This window comes from Alligator mississippiensis, chromosome 5, assembly GCF_030867095.1.
Source record: "Alligator mississippiensis isolate rAllMis1 chromosome 5, rAllMis1, whole genome shotgun sequence".
Lineage (NCBI taxonomy): Eukaryota > Metazoa > Chordata > Crocodylia > Alligatoridae > Alligator > Alligator mississippiensis.
The window spans coordinates 201323752-201337708 of record NC_081828.1 but is presented as its reverse complement, the minus strand read 5'-3'; the positions used below and the strand labels follow the sequence as shown (position 1 = coordinate 201337708).

The window sequence follows — 13957 nt, the reverse complement described above, 5'->3', positions numbered from 1 at the left end:
TGCTTTCAGTTCTTTCTTTCATTAAACATAAGTAGTATAATGTATTTTTGCTGTCTTAGATTAGGGCACCGACTAGAGCTTATTCTAGACAAGGCTGAGGTGACGCTTATAGTTAGAACACAGTATCTAGAACAGGAGTTGGCAACCCGCAGCATGCATGCCAGAGCATGGCACATGAGGGCATTTTGTTTGGCATGTGTGCCTCAGGGCAGACAGTGGAAAACAGACCCAGGCTGCACTGCAACAACAAGGATCAGGCCCCTTGTGGCTTCTCTGCCACCCCTCCCTAGCACGCCAACATCTTCCAAGTAGAGATTGCAGTTATTTTGGCACGCTGCCCAAAAACGTTGCCAACCCGTGATCTAGAGGAAATGATGTAGAGTGTATCTGAATTTATTAAGGCGTGTATATATTCAACTTTTGTTATTCCCCAGTTCAGCAAGATAATAAAGTACACAGCACATTATTAAGATATCAGCAGGGCTGTTCTGCAGTTTACCACTTACCTGTATAATTTAGAAACTTGCTGAATTGGGACATTGGGTTCTGATCCATCCCCCACTGAAGTCAGTAGCAAAGTGTAGGATTGATTTCAGTTGTGCAGGATCAGGGCCTTATTGAGATTTGCAGTTTAAGGGTCATTTTTGAATCATTGGCTACATTTGCAGTTCTCAGTTGGAGGTGATCTTATGAACTACAGACGTAAAAAATACTCCAGGAGACTGTAGATTTTCCTTCTGGGTAGAGATTTTATCCAAATACGTCTTTGGAACCTCCATATTTGGATTACTGCAATTTGCTAAAGACCAGTCAAACTGAAGAAAATACTAGAAGTTAAAAACTGGAAAATTCCTTGCTGTCCATAGACTGAAGTGTAATAGTGATGCATCATTATATGTTAGATAGCTCTATGTTTATTTATAGAGAACAACATGCCTCAACTTTCCAACCACAGGATTGTAATTTTTACTCTTGATTAGTTTGTTTTGCATACAAGACTTGTCTTTGTTTTGTCATACAGGTTGGCTGTTCAGATGGAAGCATTAGATTGCACCAGATGACATCGGAGTATCCCCTCCTGCAGTGGAATGACAGCACGGATGGCCAGCCAGTTATTGCCCTTCAGTGGGCTCTAACGAGACCTGCTGTGTTTTTAGTCCTGGATGCATCATCTAATGTTTATGTGTGGGATCTACTGGAAAATGATCTGTGGCCTGTAGCCAAACAAATTATTCAGTCTGATAGGTAAGTAAATTGCATAACTCTTGCTTTTTCTTGCAGTTATAAAATATTAACATTACACTGAATCTGTCTTTTTGTCAAAATGTGTTTAACTGAATGCTTCCAGCAGAGCCTGAATTTTTAGGTGTTGCTAGCATGCAACTTAGATTGGGCCTGATTTCATTTATTTCATTGTCATTTTACATGCTGCAGCAGTGTCATTCATTGGCAGCCATTGGTTTCAGGAGACTATTGGTGGTTGTACTCCTGGTAGGTTACCAGTTACCACCACAGCTTCTTGAGTGACTGAGTCCACTGCACAATAGGCACACCCTCTGGCAAGTTGCACATACAAATGCAGTTGAGCTTGCACTGGCATGCTGAGTACTGTTTTGTAGCAGTGTAAAGAGGCCTTAAAGTGAATGACCATTCATTGATGACTATTTAGCAGCCCCTTTACGCTGTCAGAGAAGTGAAAAACTTTTAATGTAAATTAAAATCAGGCTAAGTGTTATAAGTGGGAGTTATGTTCATGGAGCAGCTGCAGAATTGAGCTGTTATAAATGAACAAATTCTGTTCCCATTGACACCACCTGGATCACTCAAAGATTTACTGAGGGAAGGAGGGTTCCTTGTCTGTCTTAGGAATTTATCCTGCAATGCAGGAAAAGTTAGAGAGAACGATACTTACAAACTTAGAGCATATTGTACATGTTTAACTATAGAGAAATAAATTGTGGCTGTTTAAAATAGAAACCAGAAAATCACCTAGATTTGAATCTTATTTTGTAGAAGTTCATTCAGTAAGATAAGAGTAGCTAGGTTCAATGGTTCTGAAAGACTTAAAAAAAATTATTATAGTAACTTTTTTTTAAAAAGGCTGTGTTTTTATACCATTTTTTCAATGTTATATAAAATAATCATTTAGAATTTTGAACCAATTTGTAATGCATGATTAATATGATTATGTGGAGGTTGCCTACCAAGATCAGAATTTTCCTTAAAATGTATAGATATAAAATGATTGCTTCAGACTGGTCCTTTCCTTGTTGCTTGTTATAGCACTGTGTTTTCCTACATTTCCATTCCTGGCATTTTATTTAGCTTTTTCAGAAGGCAATGAAATTCATTATAGTTTCCTATTAGAAAGCTTTTGGAAACAGTTAGTACAATTTTGAAGGGTAATGTTCTACTTTCATTTATTTTCTTGCCATTAAAAAAACAAATATAAAAAACCTTCTGTTTTTATCAGGGTTCTGACCATGGCTGTACTGGGTGAACCAGAAAAAAAAAACGGGCTCTTGGGGATTGTACTGGCCAAAGAATCTGGAATAATAGACATCCAGTATATAAAAAAGAAGTGGGCCTTACTTCAGTCTGAGGAGTCAGAGAAACTACATTTGCTTTTGCAGCAATCCTTATAGAAGCAAATAAATTCCCTCCCTTTGAGTGTACAAATGTGGCTAATTACAATTAGATTCTTTTTTATAGCATGACTGTAATTAAAAGATTTATAATTTAACATGTTTTCCATTTGTATTGTGTATACTGTATATACTGCCAAGAATATCAGTACAGAATTTTGGGTGAAGAAATGCAATATTTTTAATAATTATAAAAATGACAGAGCACAGCCTGAAGGGAAGATAAATTATATTTACTTCTGTATGATATGGATTCGTAGACATCTAGTATTTATAGATATTTTTCAATAAAATTTTAAAAATAGACCTTTCAAATGTTTTGATGTTTCTTAATATTTTACTTTAAAGCAGATTATAGATATTTTGGGTTCTTTGTGTCAACCTAAACATATGATTCGCTATAACTTAACATGAATGTTATAATAGACTTTATCTTTGGAGTCTTCACAATATCATTACATCTATCATTTGAGAAGTAAACATTATAAGCCAGATCGTACCACTGTATGGACATACCTGTGTATAGCCAGAAAGCTATGTAAGTTTACCTTTGAGTTTCTTTAGTATTCTCCCACGCTTCAGCAGGTTTGATTAATTGAGTCTGCTCTGACGCACTGGAAGTCCTCTCATGCTGATTTCCTTCCACCTAGATCCACAACCTGCATGAAGCTATCCAAGAAATCCAAAAGAGCATGAAATGCTGCCCTGGAGGCATTTCAGTGCATAACAGGTTGTAAAACCATACTCATGGATCACTGTCATAATTGAAGTATGCATCAAGTAGGATTCGGCAAGGGTTTTCGTTAGGTCATATACTGTTCAGTATTCCCATTAATAACTTGGATGATGGAAAAGAGAGTACATGTATTAAATTAGCAAAGGAAGCAAGGCTTGGAACTACTGAAAGCATTTTGCAGGACACGATTGAAACTCAAAATGATCTTGATCAGAGAAATGGTCTGAAATAGATAGGATGCTTCAGCAAGGACAATTGCAAAATACTGCTCTTAAGCAGAAATAATTAACTGCACAAGTACAGAATGGGGAACAGTCGCACAGAACGAGATCAAAAACTGAGTTAACAAGGTCATGCTGATGCAACCAAGCAAACTTCTGGGATGTATAATAAGTGCTGTATATGAGTCACAAAAAGCGATTCTTCTACTTTACTCAGCCAGTGGTAAGGGCTCAGCTGCAGGAATGTGCTCAAATTAGAACATCACACTTCAAGAAAATTGTGGCCAACTGGAGAGAATCCAGAGGACAGCAACCAAATGATAAACAATCTAGGTAAGACTGAGGTGCCTGGCAGACATTAAAATGATTGCAAAGATGGACTGTGAGGAGTCTTATGCCCAAGCCCCAAAATCATACATCCTGCCAGGATATACAGTTTTGGGGATTGAGGGTAAAATTCCTCACAGATCCAAATCGCACAATTGCAAAGCTGGGAAGCCCCTGCCTTCTCACTGGGCAGGGGAGAGCCCAGGTCCCAGGGCCAGGATGAGGGCTGCCTCTGGATCAGGTAGGAGAGAGAACCAGGTGCCAGAGCTCAGGCTATTTATATGCTTTATTATTTTATGACTGTAAAAGATGTATGATTTAACGTGTTTTACATTTGTATTATGTATACTGTATATATTTTCAAGAATGTCAAATGCAGAATTTTGGGTGAAGAGATGTAATATTTTTAATAATTATAAAAATGACAGAACACAGCTTCGTACTGTATTTGAAGGGAAGATAAACATTTAAATTCCTGGAAAATCATTTTAAAAATTCACTAAATATAGAGATTTTTCCATGACATTGCAAATGTCAGACATGGCCAGAATTGCAAATGCTTTAGGGTAACACTTGGTGTAGAAATCTAAGTCATTGGTTAGACAAAGTAAAAAATAACTCCCCCCATACCCTATAAAACCATAAGAAATTATGTGCGTGTTGAGTGCTAAAAGAGAAGGACAACAGAAAGACCTGGTGGTCAGAATCTAGTTACAGATACTTGATGTCTTCCTCATTCGTTATAAGATAGAAAAGGAGATTTGAGTGGAGGGGGAGGATGGCTAAACAAATTTGTAGCTTTAAATGGAACAAACTCAAACTGGCCACACGGTGGTGCCCACCCATAGCATTAAAAGTGAGTGCTTTCGGCAAACCCCACACCCTGGTCTGAGAACACATTTCTTTGAGTTAAAATTCTTAAAAATAACCATTGCAGTCCAGCAAGAGTGAAGAAACACTGAAGTGATGCATAGCTTAGGGATAGTTTTGACCCTGTCCTGGTTCCCTGATCAGTCCCATTTTTTTGTGTGTGTCTCCAATAAAGATCTTGTAAATACAAAACTTGTTCTTCTTTATCCCACTCTGAGCTTGAAAACAAGATGGCATTAAAGAAATGCTGGCTTTTCTAAGAAAAGCCAAGATGATAGCATCCCCTTACCGTATGTGAACCTAGGCAATGGTGAGAACATAATCCACTGTTGGGATAGTGCCTGGTCAACACAGCACAGCTGCTGTACTTTAAACACTGAGGTTATTAGAAGCAGTCCTGAGATCCTGAGAAATTCTGCCAAATTCTGAGTTTTACACCAAAGGTTACAAGTTGGGAAGATCTACCTGCCCTGTTCTGAAGGTCAGTAGCCCTAAACCTTTATGACCCCTTTACTACAGCTTCAAGAATGAAGATAAAGAGCAAATTCCAGGCTTTTCTTCTGAAGTAACAGACTATGCAGTATTTAGAGGGGCTGCAAAAACAGCAGCTGCTGGTGCTATAGCTGGTCCAACCTCTCTCACCACTGCTGCTGCCTAGTACCACTGCCACTGAGACTATGATTAACAGGGCTCAAGGGATACAGCTAGGATCAAAATTAGGCTCCTAAAACCATGTTTAGGCAAATCGATTGACAAATACCCTAATTTTTGGAGGTGCTGAGTACTCTGACAACATGTGGTTGCCATTTCATTTTTACTTATTGTGGCCCGCTGTACCCTGTGATTAATCTTGTGGAACCATTGCTGTGGCTCACTGGCTTGATACCACATGTGTGTTTAGGCCTGTCAGATCCCTATGCTTTCAACCACCAGCAAAACATCACCTTAGGAAAAATCGTCATCACACTACTTCACAAATGTCCTTAGTCGGTGTTGTTTAAAACCCTATTGGGGTTATGTTGCGGCTGTTTGTTTTGTGGTAATATTCAGACACCTTTGTAGCAATAGGAATATAGGGCTGGAAGGGGTCTCCTTGGCCACCGAGTCAAGTCCCCGGTATTCACAGGCTTTTATTAACCAAAGGAGTCCCCTGCATCACTTTAAATCCTCACCTAGACCTGAAAGGCATGATACGTGAAACACAAAGCACTCTATTATGTGCCACAGGTAAAAGTTGGGGAAACAAGGGCATTCCCAATGCCCTACAACTGCAGAAGTCCCTAGGAAAAGGATTAGCCCCAGTGCTGCAGAGGAAAGCAAAAGCCCCCCAGAGTCCGTATCAGTCTGACCTGAGACAGATTTCTTCCTGACCCCAAATTTAGCAGTCAATATGACCCTGAACAGAAGAGCAAGGTTCTCTAACGACAAGCCTCTGGGTTGCTAGAGCTAGCAAGAACATCAGCTCACCTGAATTCCCCTGCCCTGCCTCCAGCCTTAGTAACAAAAAATTATCTTGGTATTGGCACTTTGGCCAGAGCTGTCTAGTTACAGTAGTCTAATGAAAGATATCACTTCTACCACACTGACTGCTTGTACTTTTAGACCAACACGGCTACAACCATTATCCCTGAAACATGGAAGATATAAAACTTCATAATTTTACAAGAAGGAAGCAAAACTCAACACCTTGGGACCTGGAATCTACCTCTCCCCCCCACCCCCCGCTCCAGCCTTTTGGCTTGAGCCAAATTTGCATACTTGCAGAGTATGCAACAAATTCCTTGCCCAGGAGAACGTTTCCTTCAACACAACAAATTCCTTGCCCAGGAGAACGTTTCCATCACCAATCCTCCTGTGAAATATGAATCATCTTAACAAGAAAGAAGCATAATTCATCATCCTGCTTTCCATCAGACACCTTTGAGGTAAATAGACTGCTCCAACTTTTACCCAAGCCTAATTTGCATAAAATGACCTTTTCCAACCAGGAGAATTTACACCACCTTCCAGCTCTCCTGTGCAATATGAATTTTCATTTCTACCTGGGAGGAATTTTACAATCTTTGCATTCTCCTATGCCTGAGGAAGGGTGCATGTGCCCAAAAGCTTGCAAATAAAGAATGTTTTTGTGCAACTGTCTACTTGGTCTAATAAAAGATATCGCCTCTGCCACACTGAATGCAACAGAGGAAGGCAACCCCCCCTGCTTCAGAAGCCAGTAGCAATCACGAGGGAAATAAAATTCCTACTTGACCCCAATTGGTGACTGGCAAAGTTTTGAAGCCTGGGATGACTGGACAACTTTTACACTATGAGACCAGTTATACTTGGACCTGGAGAGTGCAACTGCATGATCACACATGACCACTAACAGGTGTACCAAAATGCCCTGTTCAGTAAAAGCTGCATAAACATATGAGAAAATATGGTTTTCACAACAAGTAGTTTACAGTCTGAGTCTGCATCAGTTAAACCAGTAGTACTCAAACTTTTTGCCTTGCGTGTTGGATTGGCAGTGCCCCAATCTGGCACCCAAGCAGGCACAGCAAGCACCATCTGGCCTCATGGTGGATTGTTGGGGGGGGGGGGGGGCAGCCCCCAATGCAATCCCACAAGGAGAAGGAAAGGGATGCAAGGCAACATCGCTGGGCCCTGCAGGGGGAAGGGGACTGGGCCCAGCCAGGCCCCAGCCCAGGCCCACAGAGAGGGAAGGGAGTGTCGCTAGACCCTGCACCAGGGGGTGGGGAAGGTAGGGGCCGAGAAGAGAGGGTGGTCATGCAGAGACTGAAGAGGGTATGGCCTAGCCCCAATGGGTGGGAAGGGGGCATGGCTCTACCCAGCCAGGTTCTGCCCAGTGCGCTTCACAGGACTTGGTGTTTGAGGATTTGTCAGAGCGCAGGGGTGGCCATGTTAGTGGCCACTTCTCCTCTACTGCCAAATGTCCTGACCCTGTGGGCCAGATGCAATGGCTCCATGGGCTGCACTGAGCTAAATCAATGAGAGTTTTGCCATTAGTTTCATTGGCAGCAGAAGAGGCCCTTAATTTAAGTTAGGATGTAAGTCAATATAATTATAAAAAGGAAAAGGGAGAAAAATGTGGCTGTGTGCACATCTGGTTTGTTCTGAAAAATGTAACTACCAGAAATCTCCACTATTCATCTACTTAAGCATTATCTATTGATGACTTATTTTAAGCATAAGAGAGAGCTATATAGTAGGGAAGGCTATGATCACAACAGAACTGGAGATAGCCATATGCCCTAGTTCAGAGAAGGTGGTCTCTGCATTAGCCTGCTATGCTGTATTAAAGGCCATCTTGTTCACCATCCTGCTTTCAGAAGGAGTTGTGTTATTGATGACAATAGAACAAGAATGTCACCCCCGGTATTGCAGGGGGACACAACTATGCAGCTGATTCATTATAAAATGCCTAACATAGAGGGAAAAGTTTTTCTTGCCTTCTTTATTCCAAGATATTTACTCAGATAAGTTTCTTTGGGTAAATCTGATACTTTTAATTAGACCAACTCAAATAGGTGGAAAAATTCTTCTTTGCAAGCTTTCGGGTATAAATACCCTTTATCAGGCTGAGGAAGCATCTGCAGTTGGTGTGTGCTCTTCCTGGATAGAATGAGTAGTAAAGAAGCCAGAGGCTGGCATGCATGCTAGCCTGGCTTTCTTTCATGCATAGACCAATTGCAGATGCTTCCTCAGCCTGATGAATGGATTTTTATACCCAAAAACTTGCAATGAAGAATTTTTTCACCTATTTGCATTGGTCTAAGAAAAGATATCAGATATACCCAAAGAACCTTGTCTACCTATGTCCTTAGACCCATACGGCTACAACCTATACCCCTGTAAGATTTTTACTCATTAATCTGTACTTGCTATTGTAATGTAGCTTTAATATATATATTAGTTATATGGTAATATGTTAGATGCCCTTCACACAAAAGCTAAACGCTGTGTAACCTTTAAAATAGCCCCAAACATTTTTATTTCATACTGAACTATTTAAAAACATACATTATTAACAGTATCCTATATGATGATAATAAACCAAGCTATCTTTATTTAATATACATCAACTATTTAAAGTGAGCTCAAATTTTAATGACTATCCATCCATGTGACTAACTTGCATAAAAGTTACAATTGCTTTCAAACCAGAAACTCCTAGCAGCAGTCCTTGAAAAGTTAAAATATGCTAAAATGCCACAGGCATAGATTGATTTCCATATTTCAAACAGGACTTCTGCTTTTACTTTTCTCTAAGAACCTGCCTTAAAAGCCTTCTCCATTTAGACCAATAAAAATGATACTATTTTCATTTCATGTCACCCAACAGATGGGAAAAGTGAAAGGAAGTTACAGAATTGTAACTTAAAGTCTCCAAGATTGGCTGATGCCTTATGGCACATTACTGGAAAAAAAAATATTTAGAAACTTTATGTCATACTGTGCTTTGAGAAAGACATGGGAGAACAAGAGAAGAGTGGTTCTTTATGTTTTTGTGTTGGAACAATTCCTCTTAACTGAGATGGAGATGACTATCACCCCCCACTGCAATCCTAATGTGATTTGGACATATTTATATTCAGTGGTCATGCATATTTTAAGCCTTTATGTACAGTGCTAATTAAGAATGGTAATTGTTGTGAGGATAAAATATGTTTAGAAATATAGCAATATTACAGTTTCCATTGCAGTGACATTATTTTCTATTAACTAACTAGTATCTATTAATCTGTCAGCATAACTTTTAGATAAATAAGATAAACATTGAGCTATTCCTTCTAAAGTCTGATCATCTGTTTTTGACATGGGTCAATGAAGCAACATTTGTATTTAGGTTTGTTTAGGTTTAGGGACTGGCTGAAATCTGGCCCTTTAAAATTGGCTGAAGAAATTATGTTTGGATCTGGAGTAAAGCTAGATGAGGGTTCACATTAGCATTGCCTGGCCAAAATCTGGCCCTTAGTGATCATAAAAACATAGAAAGATAGGTCTGGAAGGAACCTCATCTAGTCCAACTTCCTGCTCAAGGCAGGATCATCCAGAGAAGTGTTCATAAATGGCAGGTAGACATTGCCAACCCCTTTTCAGTTTTGGAAACTAGGAAAAGCAGGTGTCTATCTGCTGTTGTGAAATGGATCACAGATCATCTTTATAAAAACATCATGTACTCCCAGTTTCCACTCCTCTTCTTTTGTAAAAGGGAGAAATAAATGGTTACTATTTTGTGTATGTCCATTCCTGCTGGTCGGTGCACTCCTGTTCACCATTCTGCATTCTCCATGGTTTGCATTATTTACCATTCTTTACACGACTAAAACCAAGTAATGTTGTTCGCTTAGAATAATAGTAAGACTATCCCATAAGACTGCACATATAGTAATCAGACTGAAAACAAACCCAAGTCAAGCCAAATGCCATAATAAAAATGACAGGAAATATACCTCAGATTCCCTTTTCAGGAAACTCAGCCTATAGGAGCAAGTGTGGACAGGAGCTCACTAGTAGTGAAAAGAGTCAAATGTTCCTTCCTTAGATCAGTTCTTAGAGACCTTACCACTAGGGGCTGACAAACCATAGCGAAGGTGGTGATGTCTCAAGTGCTTATGTACCGGAATCAGATGCTCCAAGGAACTAATGATGAAGTGGGGCTGTACCATTGGTTCAGCCACCTGTGATTGTGGCACAGAGCCTCAGACTGTGCAAAACCTGCTGTAATGCCTGCTGCTCAAAGGCACATGTACAATGAAAGATCTTGGAAAGACAATAAAAGAGTACAAGTATGTGTAACAGAATGGCCAAATGTGCTGTAGAGACACAAGAAGAATCAGATTAGTCAAGAACAACATTAACTATTTGCATGATAAATGAGAACAAATCAAATTATGGAAGTACGGATGGATTATGGTTGAAAGAGGTATGCTCATATGCCAAAGCTTCCTGAGCTTTCCAAAGCAGGGTCCAGAAACTGGTATCTAGACACATGCTGCCTTCCTTTTCTATATTGAAGTTATCCTCAATCCTGATTCTACTACATTAATGACCAGGGAACAACCTTAGTAACCAAATCCCTTGAAACCTGGAGTCATTTTAAGTGTTTTGCTAGCACTGTCACTAATTTCAGAAAAGTGGCAGTGCAAATTGCCAAACACCACCTTAACACGTATATTTGTCAATATGTGGCACTGCATCAGTCTATAATGACATCAGTCCCTTTTATTCAAAACCATTTGAAATCAGCAGAAGTCTTTTCATTTGCCAACTGTCCGTTGAGAAAGTTCTGCACTACAATAGCAATGGAAAGCCATCTCTCCTTCCACTTCGGCTCTTTGCTCTACCCTCCTTTTTTCTTGCTCTCTCTCTGGCTTGTGTCTTCAAAAACATTTCTTTTCTGAGTAGCAATATTATACCAACAGTTGATGCCAACAGTTTTGACTCTTATGGGATGTAAAAGCCCTCATTACATTTTCAATAATTTATGGCATTTTTTGTTTGGGAAAAATGCATAGGTGTTTGCACAAATAATTTATGACAAAGAAAATACTTCTAGATTCACTGATCTATATGCAATTAAAGTCCCAGCACTGTAATGTGCATAAATGCAGCTTCCAACTGCTGACAACAGTTAGCTCAGGCCATTCAGACTCAGTCATTGGGGAGCTGTCTGTCCTAATGGTCCTCTTTCTGATTCTGTATGCAGCAGAGAACTGTGTTGAAGTCAGAAGACTAGGAAACGCCTATAGAAAAAAGATGGTTTTGTAGTGTTGACACTGGGATGTGGTCACAAGATCAGGATTCAGCTTCAAGCTGTGCAGCAGACTTCTGATGTGAGGTTGCTGATAGGACTGATTCAGACACCCCATGATGTAGCTCTGTTAGATGCACATTTTAATCTTAATACAAGGGCATTTTAGGAGTATCTGCACCTACCCAGAGGCATCCTGAGTTTGAATTGGGCCTTTGGATGTTAATGCAAAGCAAGCAGGAAAACAGCAACAACAAGAGAGATCCATTTGAGAGTTCATCTCTCTCTTTAATCAGGTAGGGAGTATGTTCCAGCATGGACCAGAACTTACCTGTCTAGTTCGAACATATAGTAGTTAGCTGAATGAAAGGATCACAGTGGTAGAATTTAAAGTATCTGACTTCTGTACTATTGGCTGGCTTTCAAGATGAAACCAGACATATTCCTTTGCCTCCAAATGATTGTAATGTAGAGGGTTTGAAAAAGAATCTGGTGGGATGAGTGTCTAACAACTAAATGCTGAGATACCTATTGCTTTTCACAGATCCAGTTTAGTCACTGTTCTTAGGAAAACACTTATTGCACCTCCATGAGCAATCTCCATTATTTGGCTGTGTAACGATAACTGCTAAGCCAGTGGTACTCAATCTTTTTGGATTTAGGGCACCCCTTCATAATTTTTTTTTAATTCAGCTTCACCCCAGTTAAGAACCACTGTTGTGCTGCCTCAGTTTAACTCTAGTTTTCAACCAGGTTGCTGTCACCAGGTGAAAGTGCCTCCGTGCACCTCATCTACAACTGTACTGGGAAAGACTGAGGAAGGAGCACTGGCTCTTACTGCAACCCTTCCTGGTCCAACCCCGCATGGCACCTCCTAAAAACAGATGTGCAGGACAGGTGCAACTATCCCACCTGCCTTTGTTTCCAGGAGGAGCACTGGAGGGATGGATTGGGAAGGGTTGAAACAACAGAAGTCCTTTTAGTCTACCTGTGCACAAAACATGCAGGGCACTTCTACCTAGCCATGGCTGTGCTACACCACAGCACCCCTGAAAGGGTCTCACAGCACCTAGGGGTGCTGTAGCATCTGAGTTGAGAACCACTCTGCTAACCCAAAGGAATCAATCCAAAAAATACTAGGCCTCATTCACTGCCAAGCCAGTCCAATTTTATGTTATGTAAAATTGTTGTAAAATTGGAGTCACATTGTAGTGAATCAGCTCCAAAGTGTGGAAATGCACAGGATTGCTCCTGCAGAGTTATAGCAAATGAAGTGGTGCAACAGTCACATTACCTGTATTGGACTGCATGCTTGATTACTAGAGAAATCAGTGTCACACTGCATTTCCTGATATAAGCAGCTTTTGCTGTCTAAGAATGGCATTGTGTGTGGGACTTATGTAATCAAATTAACTTAATTTCAACGCTAGACAAACTAAACCCTAGTCTAAATTTAAGAGGCCTGGTACACCTAAGAATTACTCTGTTTTTACTCTGCTCTAACTGTCAATGCTGACACTATTTTACCAGTTTTACATGCAGTGTTGTAATTATCCCAAGATGCCCATTGAACTTTGCTACCTTTTGTTTGGTCATTTTTGCATCTGAAATCTCACTTTGTTGGATTCATTAAATCTATTAATAGATTTTATGCTCCTTGTCTCAGCTATTCTAGGACTGTTGCTGCTAGGAACTTAACAAATACTACCTTCACTGAGATCTGAGAAAGCAGAATCTGTGCCCCAAAGCTTGTCAAACAAACATCTCTCCCAACCACACAGGTCATCCAATAAAAGACATCACCAATAAACCTTTCCTCTGAAACTTAAATGCATGCTTGGGTCTGACATTTGTGCTGTTTTGTCTCTGAACCTGTTCAGTTGCTGCTGGAATAAATCTAGCACAGTAAATTATGTATGGGTAGACTGTGTTACAAGTCTTTCTGGTTAGCCCTGGATATGAGCACAAGGAACTTTATTGGGTCTTTGCTCTTAGCCAGACATTTCTGATTCATCATTTGCACTCATTTATTTTTTGTCATCTGCATTCAACTCTATCTAAACTGCAGTTATTGCAAATCAGATATTTCATAATGTGCCAGTAACTTCAATTCGTCAGTTAGAAATACATTTTAAAAGGAACCATGTGGGGATCCCTTTTTAGTATGTGAATCCTTTAGAAAAAAAGCAAAATAATGTATTATAACATTCACAATATTCCAGTTAAACAGAGTTCCTGTCCTGTTAAGGGTCAGGAGGATTGGGGCTGATGGGCTATATTCAAAGAGCCTTGTTTGCTGCCCATGTTGGATTATGGACTTTGGTGAGAGAAAGGCCCTTGGGAACTGATGTTTGAAGTGGAAAGTATGTTTTTATGATGATTATAATTAAAAAGC

At 40.0% G+C, this 13957-nt stretch overlaps 1 protein-coding gene across 4 annotated transcripts in view; it reads left to right on the top strand.

Annotated features, from left to right (window-relative positions):
* DYNC2I1 (dynein 2 intermediate chain 1) overlaps positions 1 to 4991 on the top strand; it is a 44550-nt gene extending 39559 nt beyond the window's left edge. For 3 of the 4 annotated variants that reach the window (XM_014609098.3, XM_019498728.2, XM_019498740.2), the window contains 2 exons: positions 1022 to 1245; positions 2474 to 2951. In XM_014609098.3, coding sequence (XP_014464584.1) covers positions 1022 to 1245; positions 2474 to 2645 — 396 coding nt within the window. In that variant the 3' untranslated portion in view covers positions 2646 to 2951. Of the gene's footprint in view, positions 1 to 1021; positions 1246 to 2473; positions 2952 to 3295 lie in introns of those variants that run through there. The other variant, XM_019498735.2, reaches the window with a different exon arrangement.
* The last annotated feature ends 8966 nt before the right edge of the window (positions 4992 to 13957 follow it).